The following is a 21,174-nucleotide window of genomic DNA, read 5'->3' on the forward strand; positions in this document are numbered from 1 at the left end:
GCAAGTTACAGAAACATGCTGTGTTGCAATGAAAGATTAATTGAACAGTGGAAGTGAAGCTGAGTACCAGTAAAAGCTCATGTTGAGGACAAACTCTCTGTAGCTAGCTGCTGTGGGATTGGTGGCAGACAAAATACAGAAAAATGAATTAACATTCTAGATGAGATTGTCGACCTCAACAAAAAAGGTCATACAAATGCCAAGCGCTCATGAAAGGCTGCAAGAGAAAAGGTTCAAGGAGAAGAGGCATTTTGCTTTTTTTTTGGTGTGCTTTAATGTTTTACTTTCAGAAGGAAATGCTTGAGGAAAACATGTCATAAAATGTAATGGCAACTGCAACTCACATTTCCACTGACAGAGGCTCACCCACAGACTCTCCCTCCCTCTCTCTCTTCTCTCTATCCTCTACACACACACACACACACACACACACTATATTTATAATGCCTGCGAGTGAACGTATTCCAGGGTCTGAGCAAGGATTTCACAGCAGGCCAGCTCACCAGAGGGGAGAACCCAGGATGCGCTGCAATATTAACACTGTGTGCCAACTCCAGCAAATATGAGCACATCTCTTCTCCTCAGTTCCCCTCTCCTCCTCCCCTGCCCTCCCCTCTCCTTTACTCTCGTTCTCTCTCCCTCCCGTTCTCTCCTCTTCTCTCCATCCCTCCTTCTTTTGCTCTATCATCCCAGTAACTGCTCTCTATCACAATGTCTTCTTCCTCTTTTCTTATCTAACCTTAAACACTCTATTTTTTTTCACTCTGTGGCCAGAGGAAATGTGTAAAGGTGTAGATGTCTGTGCGTTTGTGTGCGCGTGTGTGTGTGTGTGTGTGTGTGTGTGTGTGTGTGTGTGTGTGTGTGTGTGTGTGTGTGTGTTGGGGGCAGGGACCCATTGTGAAGGGGGCACCGGGATATCCATATTGTCGGAGTGCCAGCCGGAGCTGTGGGTGAGTGTGAAACCACAGCTCCAAGGTCACCGCAAAAGGGCAAACAGAGGAGGAGGAGGAGGAGGAGGAGGAGAAGAGGAGAAGAGGGGAGGGAACAACTACTCAAACCCAGAGAACTTTCCATTAAGGTCTCCTGATAACGCTTTACAATAAAATTGAGACAAAATCCAGACAATCACACAGTACATTACAAATCTTATCCAAATCTATTTTTTATTACCTGAATACATTTTTCACTTTGAAAATGACGCTGAATAACCCTTTTTTCCCTTTTTATTCATATTTTATTTATAAATTCTCTGCACATTTTGTGGTCTTTTGAAGACAATATCCACAGGCTACACCCAACAAGCTCAAATCTCATATCGGCTGCCATATTTCCCCTGGGTCTCCAGCCAGAAAATGAGTGTTACCGCACTTCAGGAGGCTAGGAGGCAGCTAGATGATGGCACTATTCTTAACTTTTCAAGATGATGAAAAGTAGTGCACATTTCAATTAGGATCCCATTGTGTGCCCCTCTCTCTACTCCCCCCCCCCACCAGCAGCCCCCACAACACCGTCCTTCCAATCTCTGGTCCACAGACATGCGCACTTTCCATTTCCTGGTGCCTTCTCAACTGACAACTTTGATGCCTTTTCAATCGATGGCTTTGATGCCTTTTTTTTTTCTTCTCCACTTCACTCAGCTTACTGCCATTAGAAAACTTCAGCATCAAAGGCGGCGGGCCGGTGATTCTTTGGTCCATCTGTGCTTACGTACGTAGGCTGCATGCTACATTGTGCCTATAGTGTCCATCGTGTGAACGAGCTAATCCGCATGTAGTTAGGAGGCTAAAACGTAGCTAATGTAGCTGTGGAAAAGCCCATATTAATACACACAGATTCACTTAATGCTGTGGATTACTGTCAGGGAAAGCGGGCTAAAGACCATGCAATGACCTCGGTGGCACGCCTCCACCCAGAGGGCTCGGATAATTGGGAGTGACAAAACATGGTGGACCGATATGAGCTGCAGGATTAGTACTGTAAACGAAACATCACGCAGCAATTAGGTGCCAAACAGAACTGTGTGTGTGTGTGTGTGTGTGTGTATGTGCGTGCAAGCGTGTGTGCATGTGTGCATGTGTGCATGTGTGTGTGTATGTGTGTGTGCATGTGTGCGTGTGTGTGCAAGCATGGTGTGTGTGCAACCGTGTATGCGTGTGTGTGTGAGAGAGAGAAATAGAGAGACTAAGGCATGTAAGTATACACATGTTCGTGTAGGAGAGTGCGTGTAACAGAGTGAGTGTAGGAGTGTCCTCATTTGAGCATGCGTGTGTGTGTGTCTGTGTGTGTGTGTTTGTGTGTGTCAGCTAGAGAGAGATAAACAAAGATAAAGGAACAGAATAATGAATCGAGCGAATGAAAAGAAGAGAGAGAGTGAAAGAACAAAAGAAAGAAAGAGACGGAGAGGAGCTGTAGCTCATTCTGTCTCACCCCTGACCTCGCCCAGCTGTCGAGAGGGAGCCGTTCTTCACCACTGCTTATCAATTATCCTTCCTCCTGCCTTGTCACCTTGTCTCATCGCTATGTGTGGTGCTCGCTGAAGATTGACTGAGCCCAAGTCAATTACCAGTAATTAAAACGCCTTAAAGAGGGGTGACAATCCTTTTCTTTTTTTCCCGCTTTTTTTTTCCTGGCATGGAGGAGGGGGTGTGTCTCACTTGTCCACATGTAAGCAAACAATCAGAAAATGCTCACAAAATACATCTTGAACGTTTGTGTTGTTTTCTATTTGTTTGAGAGGGCAAGTGTGGCTGTGAATGCTGAAGAGCCGAGCAGGATGACATTAATTGTCGCCATAGCATGGGGGGGGCTTTGGTCTTTTGCCATCTAGGCACAATATGCATGGCAAATGAAGCATACTGAAAGTGTATACATGCATTAGTTATACATAATGATACATACTTATACTTGACCTTTGATATACTTTGTCCAGATATCTATATTTAACTAATAATTAATCTCATTTCATTTGCCATGGCATTATTATTTCCCCAGCTCTTCTCTCTCTCTTGATGTCTCTCTCTCTCAATCTCTGCAATCTCTGTCTCTCTCTCTCTCTCCTCATGCCTCCCTCCCACACTCTGTCTGTCTCTCTCTTTTAAATGAGAGAAAAGGATCTAATTATGGACAGATTCATATCTTATTAAAAACCTTTCTTCATGGCTGGCTGGCTGCCAATCTCATCTTTGCTCAGTTTAATGGCGGAATTCAACTGTTACCAGGCCTTCATTAAAAATGCAAACATATTATTTATCAAACCACGTCCCTCACAGACCATGGTCAGCATTCACATTTGAGCCTACTGAGAGATGCCCGCTCTGATTATCATCAATGCCACTCACTGTTTTGTACCTTTTTGGGAGAGGTACACTGTTCTTGGTATACGGCTTTTATAGTTGGAAGAGGCATGCGGGTGATCAAAGTTTTGATAGAAGCTTTAAATATGACAGGCCTTTCCTTTGTTTTCTTGTTTTTCATGAAATGGACTCCAGATGAGTGAGGGGAAACCAGACAGGCTTGACAAAAAAAAAAAAAGACAAAAAAAAACCAGAACCAGATTTGTTAAACATTTGTCTGTGCTCTAATGAGAAGAAAAATCCATCAATCCATACATCAATACAATCTTTTTCTTTATTTGTCTTTTTATTTTTGTTTTGTTCTTTTTTTTTTCTTGTTCCAAAGTGAGTGGATGGCTTCTATCACAGCTGGTCATTAGTGTGACAAAAACACTATTTTATTGAGTGCCAGGGCGTGCCATTTAATGTGGCCGGAAAGCAAGCCCTGTGTGGCACTCCTCTGGATAGTGGCATATGACAAATGGTATCTATACATATTCACAGGGTATAAACAACTTTGTAAAGTAGGAGTTTGTCCCAGCTTAAAGAGCAATTTGCAGGTTTCAAAACTGAATTTATACTTCTTCTACATCTTGTATGAAAATGTAATGTAAAAATTAATATGTTTTACAAAACCTAATTAGTAACAGTAATTAAGAATTTAAAGCAGGCTCCTAAATATGCCTCTCCCACCCACAAACACGTCATATTACGTACTAGGAGAAGGTAAACAACTTAAATTGGCACTTACTTGAGTGTTTTTTGCAAATTGGCACTCAGGATTTTTTGGACAGTCATAATTGTGTTTGTGCTGGTTACACTAATTCCAGCCTGTCAGTATATCACCTCCACCATTTTCCAAAAAGCAAGGGTATTCATGCTGGGGTGTGTTTTGTGCAGGTAGCCTAAATAGAGGGGACATCACCGCCTCATCTTTCACAAAACCTTTACACGGACATTCATATTCCGAGTATTGACTGTATTCAGAATTTAACACAATTTTGCGATTATGGTGTTTACATGAGTTGTTAATAAAATATTCTATTCATATGTCACGCAGCATATTCTGACTTTATCAAAGTTCTAAACGTTCCTTCTGTGAACGTGTGTGCGTTCAGATACCTGTAAGTATTAAACAATATCAAGATAATGTCAATAGACACAGACACAGCGTTAGCCACCGTTATTACTGAGTCACTCACCAAAAAACGTCTTTCCTCTGCCCATCATTCCTTCCCCTGTTCTCGCCCTGGCAATACAATATGCTGTTTCTGGGGTAGTTATCTTTTTTTTTTCTTTCTGAGAATCTAGTTCCTTCATAATTTATCTTCACTATGCTTTTTTAGGGTTTCCAAACTGCAAGTGGCTCTTTAATGATTTCTGAAGGTATATATGTTGGTGTTTGTGTGTGTGTGTGTGTGTGTGTGTGTGTGTGTGTGTGTGTGTGTGTGTGTGTGTGTGTGTGTCTGTGTGTGTGTGTGTGTGTGTGCATTTACAAAAAGGAAGAAAGGGCAGGGTTGATGGAGGGTGCAATATGTGTTCTTTGGTGGACAAAGGACATTTGCTGCCAGCATTCTTTCAGCTTGTTGGGTACTGTGTATGTGTTTGCACAACATCTTTTTGTGTGAATGCCCTGTGTGGAAGTGTGTGTCTGTGTGTGTGTGTGTGTGTATGAGCCTCCACTCATGCTCAAGCTTCACATTCATCCTCCTGTCCATCATCCCCACCCAGCCCCTGTCTCAGCACCCACCTAGTCTCCAGAGGAATGTTGCTGTTGAGCACCCAGTTGTTGCGGTTGACCTGTGAGCTGTCGTTCTGCCCGATGCCATCTGTGCCCTGGCCGTCCCTGTCCCTGGCGTGGCTCTGGGCGGGCATGGTGCTGCGCTGCAGGGTCACATGGGCGTAGGGCGCAGGGCGGGCGCAGGTGCAGGCGTGGGGCGGCGGAGGTGGGGGGGGCAACGGGCGGAAGGTGAACTGTGTGGCTGGACTGCTGGGGTTGTCTAGAGAGAGGCAGACACACAGAAAGACAGACTTTAAGCAACGCTGCAGGGACTGTGAAACTGAAAGGAACCTGATCTGTTATCTGTTAAAGTGTTACCTTTAGTTGTATCTAACTATACAACTAAAGGTAACACTTTACTTGACAGTATCTGCATAAGAGTGACATGACACTGTCATGAACATATGACACTGTCATGACACATGAACCCTAGCCCTAACCCTAATCCTAACCTCTAACTCTAATCCTACTGTAACCCCAACCCTAACTCTAACCCTAATCCTAACTACATCGGGGAAACTGGACATACACTTCGCATACGCCTCAAACAACATCTGCACAACATACAGAAAAATACACTCAACACCTATCTTGTCACACATTTCCAGACGCACAACATCACACATTTGAGGGTCTGTGGCCTTGAAGGGAACCCAGGCTGGACAATTTTACAGAGGAAAAGAGCAGAGAGATTGTGGATTTTAAAACTTCAAACATTACACCCACAAGGTCTTAATGAAAAATTAAATTAAAGTTTTAAACCACTCTGTGTCTTTTTTTATAGTTCCTCTCTTTTATTTCCTTTTAACTTTTATTTTATTCTGTTTTATTTAATTTATTTGACTTTTAGATGAGACTAGGGGGGCGGGGACAACTGGCCAGTGCATAATGGTCCAAACAACCACTCACTAAAACAAATTTTAATTCAAATTTTCTAACCCTAATCCTAACCCTAACTTGTTATGACAAAAACCGAATGTCACTTAATAACAGAAGCGTTATGTCATAAATGTTTATGACTTGTTTATGACACATTCATGACAGTGTCATGTCACTCTTATATCAATACTGTCGAGTAAAGTGTAACCCAACTAAATGCCAATTATACTGGTACAGGTCTGTTTGCTATAAGCCACTAGTTTTAGTATCATCTGCTACATGAATAAATGTAAATGTAATTATCTTCAAAAGTCATTTTGATGGTGTATGGTCATTTAAAGGACTGTAAAAATATTCTCCCCACTAGACCTCCAGGATGCCCCATGGAGTTCCATGGAAAATATAAGAAATACTTTCACAACCCTACAGTACGTCCTGTTTGCAAAATATATCACCAAAAGACACCAGCTTTCACCAAGCTTTTCAAGCTTTTGTGGATGTTTGCAAGGTGCACTCCCTGGGTAGTTGCTAGCTTCAGACCAAAACACCTGCTGTTGCTTTAAGGGGGATTGGGATGAGAATGGGTGCAGACTGCGAGGGACATTCATTCAGAAAATAAGCAATCTTGTGTTAAACAAGACATGTCCAGTTAAATTGAAAAGAGTGAAAAAATGTTGGAGGAGTTTCTGTCAAAAGGAATCTCTGGCCAAGCTGTAATCAAATTCAATATTCAACATTTAAAACTCAAATATTAAAGTCAGCCATTACACTCAGTTAATATTTTAGCATGAAGTAATAATGTCTATTATCATAAATAATCATTTCCTTTTTTTCCTGACTCAAGAGATGGAAGAATGAAGAATGGATCGCTTTGAGATAACCAGGCACATGCAGTATGTGCTTGATCTGAGCAGCTTTCATGTTACAGCATTCAACAGCTTCACTTATTAATGCAAAACATACACTCAGAATTTAAATTAAGGTTTTATTTTATTTAATTTTTTTACTGACTTCACATATCATCTTTTTCAAACATGTGTTCATGAACAAAGTAAAACTACAGAGGAAAAGAGAGAAAAAAAGCATCTTCCTCTGCAGCTGTGCATGGATTGGCCACAATAGCCTCAAACAGGTGGTATAGCAGACAGTGTCAGCGACACGGCTTTGCACTCATGGAAAGGTGTCTGTTTCAAACAGGGCTTCTGTGGCCCAGTTCAGGCCTCTCAGCCAGACGCCTACATAATCTTGGTGAGCCGAATGAATCGGAGCAAGGCAAGGCCATTTCTGTGAGGCTTAGGGATGGGTTGTGATGGTGGTGGTGTGCATGTGTGTGAGTTATATATCTGTGTGTGTGCGTGTGTGTGTGTGTGTGTGTGTGTGTGTTTGAGCATGCCTAGTCAGTGTGTGTGTGTGTGTGTGTGTGTGTGTGTGTGTGTGTGTGTGTGTGTGTGTGTGTGTGTGTGTGTGCATGAATGCTATATCTGTGTGTGTGTGTGTGTGCGTGTCTGGTCTATGTGTGTGTGTGTGTGTGTGTTTGTGTGTGTGTGTGTGTGTGTGTGTGTGAGTGGGGATGAGGCGGGGTGGTGTAGAGAGAAGAAGCACCAGATGGTGCATTTGAGGGCTTATCTGCTTTAGCTCAGGGCCATGACAGCGAAAGTGCCATAAACTCACCCAATATGACTTCTCGGCGACACACATACAACAGCAGCCCGGACCGGGCAGAGGAAAACAGGGATATTATTAAATAGTGAATGAAGCGCTGCTGCAAGCTGCCAAACGCCTCTACCGCCAACGCCACCGATGTAGGCCAAAAGATCCCACGGATTTGCAACGGCGACAGATCGCATTTCAACCACAGAACGGCAAATGTTTGCTCATGTGGACGACTCTGTCAACAAATATTTAACAGCGACGGATACACGTTTAACCTCAAAGGGGGTCACAGCAGTAAGTCTGTTGATCCAGATACCATATGGAAAATGGCCCATGTGTCTGTATAGCCTGCTGCACTGGCCAACGGCCTCATTCAGTCAGGTATTGAGACGTTCTCGGCGCGCCACAGACATCCACAGGTCCAAAACAGTTTCACCACGCACAAACCGCTGTTCAGCAACACCACCACACACACACCAGCATGACCGTTTTAATAAAACATGACATTGTTTTCCTTCCCTTCCCTGCTGCAAATGGCAACAGGAGGAGCGAGGGCTCTGCCAGCGGCCTTATTGATGCTGAAAATCCTTTTCTTTCAGAGGTGGGAGGCTGGCCTACACACACGTCTGTGCCGACCGCATTTCTGTCAGCTTGTGTGTGTGTGTGTGTGTGTGTGTGTGTGATGTTGGGGGGAGTTGATATGCCAAAAAAAAGCTGAGGCAGGCCCCCCCCCCCCACAGGGCTGGCGTCTGTAGATACGCCCTCTGATGATGTAACACTCTGGGATTTCAGTTTAGCTAGACACCCCCCTTCCCCCAGCACACACACACACACACATCACATCCAGTGTACCTGACCTTGATAAATGTTAATATTGGAAATAACTTCTGCTAAGATGAATAAATTGAGCTTTTTTAAGACAAGAACATCAAGACTCATGAAGCTCTTCCTTTATCAACATACAGTAAGTGCACAAACATGTAAACAAAGCAAATACATAGAAGTATTTGCTTTGTTTACTCTCTCTCTGTCTTTGTTGTTCCATATATCCCAAGCCCCTTGTTTATGTGCGATCAAAGATTTCCTGTCTAATGAGGTGCTTAAACTCGTTTATCTAACTATAAGTGAGCATCTTTCACAAAGACATATGTTGTTGCCTGTATTCTCATGGTACACATTAGACAAGAGTGAGTCAGGGAAGCCAGGGAAATACAGACAGCAATACGGGAACAACTGTGACATTTCAACCAACTGCTGCCACAGTGGCTGACATAGCAATTGGTTATTTCCTGTCAAAAACAATCTTATTGCGGAAAGGGAAAAAGTCATATCAGCACTAAACCCTCTCAAGAAAGTCCTTTAACTGTCTCTCCTGTCCAAGGAGGAGAGAGGTATGCACTGACAGTTTCCTCTGACACAATGCAGCATATGTAATCTTCTCTATGAAACACAACATCCTATCAGTAACAGCAGAACACAAGTCCCATTAAGGGAGCACACGCTGAAGCTGAATGTCGGCCGTGCCTGTTGCCAGCTGGCCATTACAGAAGACTGATGAAGTGGAGCACCTGCACATTCCATTTCTAAATGTTTAATGCGCGTCGCCGTCTTGGACGGCGAGAGAGCGCAGCGGAGAGTGGAGCGCACGGGATCGCCGGGTCGGACGCCAAACAATCCAGCAAATAATTCATGGCGTAGCTGTCGGTGTGTGTGTGTGTGTGTGTCTCGAGGTTGCCTGGAGTAGCGTTTTGATATGTGAAATGCAGACAGGTCAGAGAGAAGGATAAATAAAGGTTCCGGGTGACGAGACAAAATGGGAGCTCACGGAGGAGGTAGAATCTAGGAAAAATCAAGGATATTTGAGGTACTTTTGTGTTCTAAGTGTTTATTTTACTCTTTTTTTTCGATGTCTTGTTATATGTTGGATAATTGGGCATAGATTTGTCTGAAATTAGACATAACTTAACAAGAAGTCCATGTGAACCATTTTCATGAAAAACAACACAGAGAAAACATTACCACAGGTGTGAGGATTGAAAAAATATGTCCTCGATTACCTCAGACTTACTGAGTTTCTGAAAGTCTTTCAGATGATCTTTGTGTGTGTGTGTGTGTGTGCATGTGTGTGTGTGTGTGTGTGTGTGTGTGTGTGTGTGTGTGTGTGTGTGTGTGTGTGTGTGTGTGTGTGTGTGTGTGTTTGTTCCAAAAACTCTGTTCAGTCCAAGTTAGTTAACATTGCCTTTCCTGATTATGCTACTTATATCTTTCGAATTTCCCCTTGATTGACAGCTAAAACAGCTTGAATGATTCACAGAGACAGTGAATCTCTGGTGCTCGAGCCACAGCGAGACACTTAAGACCTCTTTTAATACAATTAACGGCGAAAACAGCTGTCATCTTGGGCTGCCTCTCAAAAAACAATGTTTTATTCATGTTTTATGCCATATTTTCTTGCCAGCCTCTGGGAAAAAAAGGTAGCTGTGGTAGACTTTCATTTCATAAAATGACACACTCATCTAGGCGAAAGATTATGGAAGGGTAATTTCCCAAAGGAAAGCACTCTATCTAGTCCTCCCATAATTGTGTAACATTTACTCCAGGCAAAGTTGATTCCCCTCCTATTCTAATGTAAAATAAATAATTAACCTCTGATAAAAGGTCATCCTGTTGAAATTAGTTTTCTTTTAAAGCACTGTTAAGAAATGGCTCCTGTCTTTTGAAACATGTCATTTTTAATGAATATCCCTTAATGGAATCAATAACTAACACACACACACACACACACACACACAGAGAGAGACACAGACACAAACACACACTTGCCTTGACCATCTTTGGATTTACCTCTACTTGGGTAAATAAGAAAAAATTGGTTTTACAATATTGCCTTTCAACAGTCGACAGCTCTTCAGTAATCTAAAAAGCTGCTGTGATTAATGTAGATGTGCTCTGTTTTAATATTAAGCAGCGGAGCCTTTGAAGACGTCTTCATCATGAGCTCTCCATCACCCTTCAATAAGGATTCTGCTTAAGGCGATTGCTGTGAATATCTCCCACTGCATCTGAAACACTATGCACACATATGGGCCTCTTTTAAGTCACTAAACATGCTGTCCTTCAAAGGAATCGCTTGTGATTTGATAACGTATCGTCTCGTCCTGTATCGTCATCATAGTAGCGAAGCCTAATTATGTCAGGTTATCAGTGCTTATGTAACGCTATGAAAGAGTTATGTAGATTTCATGTAGCTTCTAAGCGTTGCTCTATGCCTGACATGGAAGTAGGGGACAGGTGATGTATTTCAAGCACGTCACCGTGGTAATGAACGGTTACGCCCAATGCAGATAATTGATGGACACAGAGTTATGTTCATTAGCATAATGAGCTTAGCTCCGAGTTAATTTAAACAAAGAAGAGCCCACTTGATATGCTCTGACCGGAGGCTAATTTCGACCACACATGTCGTTCATCACCTCAGAGCTTTACTGTCGTCGCCGTCGAAGACGACGGTAGTCACCGTATGGCAGATTACAATGCAGAGTGTCGAGCAAAAACCCACATGAAGAGAGTGGAGTCATTTAAGTGTTTGAAAAAGACATTGTCATGTTTCCGTTAAGCCAGCATTATTCAGGCCTTCTGCTACGAGCTAGAAAAAACATGACACGATTAAGGTGCTCATATTAGTCTACCGAAATCCAACATGAGGCGTCTACAGTGAGGTACAGCGATAGTAATGTGCAAGTTTAAAGCCACATATTTCGTTCAAAGTGTCTGAGGTCCCCAGGGGGGCAAATACAGCGTTTCCTTCCCTCTGGGACTGCAGCAAAGCACTTTATTCTGCGACTCTTGTCAAATGCTGCAGAGTTTGTGATCTCTCTCTCTCTCTCTCTCTCTCTCTCTCTCTCACCCTCTTGCTCTGCTGAGTTTGTGATCTCTCTCTATCACTCTCTCCCCCCTTGCTCTTCCAAGTTTGTGATCTCTCGCTCTCACCCTCTTGCTCTACTGAGTTTGTGATCTCTCTCTCTCTCTCTCTCTCTCTCTCTCTCTCTCTCTCTCTCTCTCTCTCTCTCTGCCATATTCTCTCAGGCTATTCTTTTGCATCTATCATGTTATTTTTCTTCCTATCTATCCTTCCTCTACAACTTAACTTTCGTTGTCTCTCCCCCTCTTCCTTTCCTCTTTCCTCTCCATACACCCATCTCCACCCCCCCCTCTCTATCCCTCTTTCTCCTTCTTCCTCCCACTCTCTTTTTGTCTCTTCCCTCCCTCCCTCTCTCTGCTGGCTCAGTCAGAGCAGTTCTGCGGGGTGGCCATGTCATGCACCCCGGGGCCCGTGTCAATGCCACCTGCTTCAGAGGTGACTGGCTGGACCCCCGTCCCCTGGAACAAGGGCACCCTGACAGGGCTGTCTGAACACCACCCTACGCGGCCGGAGAGAGGCCAGTCAGGCACCACTGATGCACCCCGCGGGCCTTGAATATGCATTAGAGATAATTAGATATGACTGACCGCTAAGTCTTCAAGAGCAGGAAATCATGAAAAGGAAAAAAAATAAATAAATAAACAAACAAATAAATAGATAAATAAATAAATAAATAAATAAATTAAAAAAGTAAGTGAAATGTAGTACTCAGCAATGTTGAGCCTAGCAAATCGGAGTCTCATGGCTGGGGGACGTGGACAGACAAAAATGGAGGAGGTACAAAAAAAAAAAGCAAACGCTACAATGAAAAACAAAGAACAAAAAGGGACAGAAGCAAAGAGCCTACAGTTTAGGGCTACATTGTGCACACAAACAAGACAATTTATATTATCAAAACACAGGGGGTGAGGAGGCAAGCGGGAACGCAGTAATTATATTTTCTTGCTCGGAGGGGAAGCGTATCAAAATGCATGTAAATTTATTCCGTGACTCCATCAATGGTTGCTCCAGTCAACAGCATTAGCTGTGAGTGCTTTTAAGACAAGTCATCTGAGTGTGTTGGAAAAACAGAGAAAATTCACACAGGATTAACATGTGCCAGGCCTTTGGGCAGGCCCTCACCTAACCAGCATGAAAGAGATGGATGAGAAAGAGAGAGAGAGAGAGAGAGAGAGAGAGAGAGAGAGAGAGAAAGAGAGAGAGAGAAGAACAAATCATTTCTTCATCTTCCCATTTGTTCACTCCACAAACACAGCAGTAAGATTGATTGAGTTTGCCTCTGGAGATGATCACCCCGGAGACTTTTTAATTCACTACACCCCTGTTCAGCAAGGGCTTTACTTTGTGGTGCTACAGTAATCTCATACCTTTACTCCAAAATGAACTAAATGCTGGAGTCTGGCGAAAGCCAATGTGTTAACCATGATAATAAAACAATGTGTTGCAATAAACCTGGCATCAAAATGATTTGTGACATTCATGCCAATAACATGAATACATGAAAATAAAGTCTTTAACAAAATTATCAACTGCAGCATCCAGGTTAGATTACAGCAAAGGAAAGTATGCCCCAACAGCCCACTGAACCAACTACAACATGCATTATAGCATTATAAAAAGGATTCACCCAATAAAAACATCCCAATGAGCAAGTGAGAATTCAAAAATGACAGTAAAGAAATACTCTGTGTCTCACAGTGATGGCCTTCAGATGATCTATGCTGTTGACATCAGTTAAATTGGTCACTAGGCACCTGTTGAACTGCACCAAGCTTTCACCATGGGTATTAGTATGGAGATTACTATACAGGGACAGCCACTGTGACAAATTACAAATATGATGTTATTCATCAGAACACAGTATGATATGGGTCTTTGCTGTATACTAATAGGGTATGTGCAGAAGTGTACCCACTGGAATAACAACATCTCTACACAAGTGCAGCAACCCAGGCCCCTACAGGGGAACTGGGAAAACAGAAAAGGGATGACACAAAAGGGGGGGGGAGGGGGAGCTGTCCGAATGCTCCTGGCTAGCATGGTGTTGAAATAATAACAATAAAAGAAACCAACGTAAAATAATTCCTCACACATCTTCATATGACATGTGAGCAGGGGTCAATGGGGTCGACTCACCCTGGGTGCCAGAGGGCAACTTTTAACAAGGGGGGTTGACACGTGTGTGTGTGTGTGTGTGTGTGTGTGTGTGTGTGTGGGAAGGGGGTTATTGGGGTTGTCACTACACCTCTCACCTTTCCCACGGCAACAACAGAGTGTTCCGCTAGGATGCGCGCACCTTTCAAAACAGGCTTGCTACAAGCACTGCTCCACGTCAACCTTCAAGCGGCCTTCTGGCACAGGACTGCACTCAAGGTGAGGAGGAGCAGCATATGCACTGCACGAGGACATGAGTATCAACACACACACACACACACACACACGCATACACACACACACAAATATACAGCTATTATTAGCTCTTCAATTTAAGATACTGACAGCCTAATAGTCGTTTTCTTTTTGTGGTGGCACATTGTTTATCTTAGAAATGATGACCAATTTTAAATTGATCAAATGCTTCAAAGCAGTGATTGAAAATGACAATAGAAATATGGAAGCTTCATACCATGTAATAAATGTATTTCTATTTGGAGTCTTTTCAAAGCTACTTTTTACAGTTAACATGTTACTACCTGGTGACCACAATTGGAAAATATGAAAATATAATGGTTGAGAAAATATTCTCAGTGTTTTATAAAGCTTTACAGAAGTCTCCATATCCAGTGTTGGGGAAGTTACTATAAAAAGCCTTTGCTCGTTACTCGTTACTTCTTAAAAAAGTAACCCATTACTTTATTTAGTTACCCTCGATGAAAAGTAACTTTTTCGTGACTTTTATGTGCGACTTTGCATCTGTTCCTAAGTGTGTAGGCCTACATAAAGTTCTACTATGGATTTTGTGCTCTTTAATATAAAAAAATGCCACAAACAGAGCATTTATAACATAGCAACAATAACAATACATAGGGGCTTGTTTTATAGCCTTATACTCTTTCATTGAACAGGCTCCCCCGAAATTGGTGCAAAGCTAGTGCAAATCGTATCAACAGGCTGGCAGTTGAGTTAACGGCAGAAGACAAAAGTTTCTCACCAGGGCACAGTGTACACCTTACACTCACATTCCTCCCCTTAGTTTCAACGAATTTGAAGTGTTGGGAATACCTCCATCCCTCAAAAGTTAGCGTTGGCTGCTTCTCGCTTCTTAGATTTGGTTCATTTTGAATGTTGAAAACATTCCTATCCAGGTACTGACAGTTTTGAAACACCTTTTACACAAAATGCTACTGTCTCTCTCTCTCTCTCTCAAAAAAACAAAGGCTTATTATAATGACCTGTTTCCTGATTTGTTTCAATAAATACATACATGAACCAACATTAAAGATTATAATCCAAATTTTACCAAGGTGTATCGGTGGCATAAATGTTAAACACAAATAAAAGATGTATCATAATCCAATAAACTAAATTCACTAACATAGGATATGTTAAACGTAATAGTCATAGACAAACAAAAGTGCATATATGCCTACAATACACACCACCCCACATACATACATTTACATACAAAATACATTAAATCCGTTTCTTACAGTTTTTTTCAACTGCTTACACACTAAATCTTTGCTTGTCACACAATTTTCTAAACATGTCCTCCAAACATCATAACCCGACACCAAATCTGCAAAACCATACACTAATTCTCAGTGTTTTCAATTGACTAAAACACATTTTGCAAAACACCACACACAATTTTCTACCTAACACACACAAATCTAACAGGAAGTAACTTGATTTCGTTCTTCAAACACAACCCATCAAAATGCCACACTAAATCACCGGTGCTTCACTCTTTCTCTTCACATGTGTAAACACTCTTTACTTTACTGAACACCATTCAATCAATGCCTTAGTATAGGTCTATGAATAGATATACTTTCTATATAGGTATGGACCCTTTCAATCTGCTCCTAGAGGATTTCCGGTTGAAATATTCTGAACCAATGCAGATACTTTGAAAATTACAGTAATCGGACTTTAGCTTACAGTAATGTTCTACAAAAAGTTGAACTTTGTCTTTTTACTCTATTTTTGTTTGTCCCCATGTTACAGTACCATTAGCTCAATACATTTTTCTGTGCCTCCAGAAATGCCTTAGGAACGCTTACTGTAGAATTGTTTGTTTCTGCAGTTGAAAGGGTCTATAGGCCTATGAATACATACTGTACACGACCCCCCCCCCCCCCCCACACACACACACACACACACACACGCACACACACACACTTGTCTTTGGAAAAAAGCAAAATCAGTGTTTTCAAAACTCCATGTACATCTGGTGGTCACTGTATTCTTCTTTGCTTTTTTTCTTGTTTGCTGTAAAATACTGTATTCACAACAGCAAATTATTTGGGAAAAATCACTATTTTTGGTTTCAATATTGCTTGCATTTTTAATGTGTATTTCAACTTCTCTTTGTTGATACCGTAACTTTCACTCTTGTATGGAAATACATATAGAAAGCCTAAGACAGAAGAGCTTTAGGTTTTGAGCAACAGTGTGTACATGATGTATCCAAAATGTCATATTATATTACAAAAGTGTTTGTAATGTGAGGCGAATGTTTGCTTTAAAGGTGTGTTTTTGACATTTTGAATGTTGTGTGTCATTTTGCTGGAGATTTGAGGCATTTTGCATTTTGTTTGAGCAATTGTGGGTTCTGTGTGTGGAGTTTTGAAAAATAGACACAGAGTTTTGAAAACGTGTGTAAACAATTGTAAAAAACTGTATTTCAAAAGTCACAAACTCATACACGCTCAAATCAAAATCCTAGGCACAAATCATATGAAATGAGATCATCCACACACAGCTGCTGTTGTCCCCATGCACTGGTGGGCCACTGAGAGCAGCGAACCAGAGTATCACATTAATCACATGAGACACACAAGTTAAGCTCTGGCACTTACACTAACCCCTGTGGGCAAAGCCTGATCCTCATTCATGAGGAAACACAGTGGGAGAGAGGGGGAGAGAGGGAGCGAGAGAGAGAGAGAGAGAGAGAGAGAGAGAGAGAGGGAGAAATGGAGGGAGAGGAAAGAGACAGAGAGAGTGAGATAGTGGGAGAGAATATGACACATAGATTGAATATGAAAAATAGGAGGAAATCAGGCAGAAGACGCCGCATCTGTCCTATCAGAGCTGGGGGCCTGTCAGTCAAACGGCCTCACTGCGCATTATCTCTTCTCCAAGATTGACAGGGTGCTATGACCGATCCCTTTCACCCATCTGCCCGCGATTGTCAGCCACGATGAGCGGTATCGGACCAGCACCAAATGCCAGCCATTAGAGACAGCGCTTCAGTCTCAGGATAGGGTCTGGACACTCACAAGTAGCACTTATCGCTAGCCAGGGGTGGCCACCGGAAGCATCGCTAGCGGTCCATCCATCTGGGAAAGATGACTACCTGCCAGAGTTTCCTGATGCCCCTCGGAGGCAAATGAAATGCATATGCTTCTCAAGATTGGCTACCCAACTGGGATTTTCAAAAAGGGGTGGGGGAGGCTAGCGGGGGTGGAAGTGGTGGTTTGTGTGTGTGTGTGTGTGTGTGTGTGTGGGGGGGGGGGCGAGGTGGGGTGAGGTAGGGGGATAATGACAGGCAGATGGATTGTAGCGAGCAAATGTTTGAAGTAATATGTTACGGCCTGCCTGCATTGATGATGGGATGACTGTAAATGCTAGCAAGGGAATGGAGCTAATCAGAAGTAAACACAAACATGGGACCACTAATCACCTATAAACACAAACAGATAAACACCATGGTTATGGACTTTCCCCAAGCCCCACCATGTTTGTGTGTATGTGTGTGTGTGTGTATGTGTGTGTGTGTGTGTGTGTGTGTGTGTGTGTGTGTGTGTGTGTGTGTGTGTGTGTGTGTGTGTAAATGTGTGTATATGTGTGCAATCGTGCATGTGAGTGCATATGTGGACAACTCAAACAGATGCATGACTTTGACGTGATTGTGTGCAGAAACTGAATCATGCTTCTATGACTGTGTTACGTTTGCTCAGTAGATGCTTATGTGACTGTGTGTGTGCGTGTGACTGTGTGTGTGTGTGTGTGCATGTCATTGTGTGTGTAGTTTACACTGCCTGGCGGCGCATTTCTGTGTGTGTGTGTGTGTGTGTGAGTGTGTGTGTGCGTGTGTGTGTGTGTCCTCCTCAGTGCTCCCTGAAGACTGGCTGTGCTGTTCAGTGTTGTGCTGGGGACAGTGTGACAGGCAGACGGGGGCCGTTGGGGCCTTTAATGCAGTTTGTAATTGTAAGTGTTCCTCTTTAATAAAACACCTCGCTGTTCGGCCTGCCCTTAATAGACCGCCCTCCGCCGTCTCCGAACCCTCCGCCGTCTCTGAACCCTCCACGCCATACATTATTCAGTGGCCATTCACTGCCACTTCATCACTGATCATTTTATGAGCCCCCAGCTCAACCCACTCCACCACTCTGCCCGATACCCCGACCCCCCCCCCCCACCCCCCCCCAGTCGCATGTCGATTTCTCTGAGGGGGAGGACCCTGAAGCTCCCTCCTGAAGAGATTCTCCTGTCCTCTCCTCTCCTCTGCCAGACCCAACTCTAGACTGGTGGCCGCCCCTTCTCCACAGCAACACTGATGGACTGTGTTTAAGGAACAGCAGGAAAACGATGGAAGAGGAAGAGAAAAGCAGAGGGGGGGGGGTGAAGGGAAGGAAAAGAGCAAGGGGGCAGAAGTAGCGGAACAAAAGCAGAGGGAGGATGATGAGGAAGAGGAGACAGATGTGCGGTGGTGAGACACGGAGAGCCAATTTGTCTTCCACGACCACGGTGTCATCATGCGTCTCTGTCTCTTCCTCCACATCTGTCTCCATCTTCTGCCTCACAGTCTCTATTTCTCTTCCTTCTTCGCCCTTTCATCTTTCCATGACTATTTCTCCATGTCTCACTGGTTCTCTCAGGCGATCTTTTATGTCCAGCCCTCCCTCCCTTTCTGCCTCCGTCTTCCTCCTCTCTTTCTTTTTCTTTCACGCCCTCTGCTTTCCTTCTCTTTCTCTCTCTCTCTCTCTCTCTCTCTCTCTCTCTCTCTCTCTCTCTCTCTCTCTCTCTATCTCTCTCTTCCTCTGTGCCTCTCTTTCATTCTATCCACTGAGCTGACATAAAATAGTTCTGGCAGCGAGGCTGAGATGAGAAGGACAACTAGAAAGAACGAAGGAAAGAAAGAGACAGAAAAATGGGAAGAAAGGAGAATGAAAGCAAGAAGAGAGAGTGAATTAAAGAAAGAGGGAGAGGGGGGAAAGAAAGGTTGAGAGAGAGACAGAGATAGAGAAAAGGAGGAGGGAAGAGAGAAAACAAAAGAGAGAGAAGGAGGGGAGACAGACAGAGAAAAAACAGATACAGAAGAAAGAGTAAAAGAATGAGAAAGAGAGAGAGAAGAAAGAGAGAGAGGGCCAGGGACAGGGGCCGGCTAATAGCTTAAAGGCCTAGCAGATCTGTCAGCGGTGGCGTGTGTTCCTGCAGAGGCGGAGCGGGCCAGGGGCCCCTCTCCTCGACCCCCCTTGAGTGATGTCAGCGAAGGACATCACCTCTCACGCTGATTAAAGCCGCGCCGCCACTCATTGGGAACGGCTAAAAATAAAGCATCAGAAGCGAAAGGCTCTTACCCCCCCCCCCCCCCCCCCCCAAGCCCCGACAGCCCCACGGCCGCTGAGGAGCCTCTTGTTTGCGGTGCGTGGCCGGCTTAAGCCACTCCGCATATGGCCCGGCTGATAACACAGCGCATAAACTTGCGCTAAGCGTCTAAGAGTCGCAGGCGCCGCCACTGTCGCGCCACAGCCGCACGCAACCAGCACCGGATAAAGCATTAAATACCGTGATATTTGCATACTTTTCTTCAACACAGTGGTATCCACAGATCATATTACTGGCTTTTGTTGTATTACAGCACATGAGGGACTGCACATCCTCCCTCTTCTCCCAACTCGGGGAAAAAAAGCGTAATTAAAATTATGGAAAACAAGACAAAGTCGAACTGGAGCGCGAAGGGCTAAGCAGCCAGCTTGCAAGAGGGAGACACGGGACTTGATGAGCAATGGCCTTTGTGTGTGTGTGTGCGTGTGTGTGTGTGTGTGTGTGTGTGTGTGTGTGTGTGTGTGTGTGTGTTGTCTTCTTCACATTTGTCTCTGTGCATGTGTACAGTACATGTGTAGGGGCACCAATGCTTGTCTAAGTAGAGGTATTTGTTGGCTATGTTCACATCTCTAGAGACAGTGTGTGGGTGTACTGTATGTTTATGTATAGCTTAATGCAAGTGTTCATGTTTGTGCCAATGCATGCGTGCAGATGTGTAATGCTTGTCAGAAGCTTGCAATGTATATTCCCACATGCATTTATGTGTGGGATAAAAACGTTTCAAGATCAAATGGTGTCGCAGATCACATAGGCGTATTGGCAGTGCACATACACACACATACAAACACACACAAATACACACACACACACTAATGTACAAAAAAGATTACCGCAGTCCAGTGAGACTGTGAGAAATGTTTACTTCCTCGTTATGCAAATCAGAAGTCTTAATGGGAGGGGTTCCAATGGGAGTTAATGGGAGTCAAAGCGTACATTTACTATCCGACCACCCCGGCATTTCAGGCAGATTTAATGGCTCTGCCAAAGGTCTATTGAAAACGATGACAAATGCTGATGAGTCTCCAGGCAGCAATAAACAGCTGTGAGATGAATTCGATACCGGAAGAGAGAAAGAAGTTAGAGAAAAGAAAAGAAAAAAAAAAAAACAGTAAGACAATTAAGACAGGTGCTGTCTTCTTAACCAAACAGAACCAAAAAAAAAACACCTCAAGGACATATGTGGTGATGCAGGCAAAAGCATCAGCTACACAGACACGTTCTGCACAAAAGAAGCAAAAATTCTCCGAACTGCGATTTAGTAAAAAAAAAAAAAAAGTGCATTGAGAGGGAATCTTTTCAGTGCGCTTACCTTTGGTGTGTGCTTACACAGCAGCCTGCCAGTTTTGCCAGGAGTGGTGGGGGCATATCAGAGATTGAGAGCAGATTGTGAAACTATCATGTTGTGCAGTCAAGTCTGGGCTCACTGTGTTCAAGACACAGAGAAGACACTGGCCTGAGTTTGTAACAGCCATTCTATCAAATTTCCCTCATGATAGTAAACAGACATATCCCTCTCATATGATTGTTTGTTTGTGCCCTATGAATTTTCCCTAAATGGCAAAACCAAGATATCAGAATATGTGGCTTTTGTCTGGATGAAGATGGCCTTGCTTGTCACACAAAATTGAACACTGAATTTTCTGGGTTTTTGTGGTTTGTGATTATGCCACTGCAAAGTTCATTGTTACAAAAAGTGCTAAGTCCCATCTCTGACTTGAAAGACTCTTGCTTTCCATGTGGGGAAAATTATATCAGTTAAAGAGCATTTTCACAGGTTTTGTTCCATCTGACGGAAAAAAAAAAGGATTCCGCTTCATTGAGCATTCCCAGCA

At 43.4% G+C, this 21,174-nt stretch overlaps 1 protein-coding gene across 1 annotated transcript in view; it reads right to left on the reverse strand.

The window, feature by feature from the left end:
- Nucleotides 1–21,174, reverse strand: part of LOC121694939 (teneurin-1-like) — a 206,212-nt gene that overhangs the window by 141,331 nt on the left and 43,707 nt on the right. The window contains 1 exon segment of the mRNA XM_042075340.1: nucleotides 5,083–5,332. Within this exon segment, the coding sequence (XP_041931274.1) occupies nucleotides 5,083–5,332 (250 nt within the window).

This window comes from Alosa sapidissima, chromosome 20 (genome assembly GCF_018492685.1).
Source record: "Alosa sapidissima isolate fAloSap1 chromosome 20, fAloSap1.pri, whole genome shotgun sequence".
In the NCBI taxonomy this organism is placed as follows: domain Eukaryota; kingdom Metazoa; phylum Chordata; class Actinopteri; order Clupeiformes; family Clupeidae; genus Alosa; species Alosa sapidissima.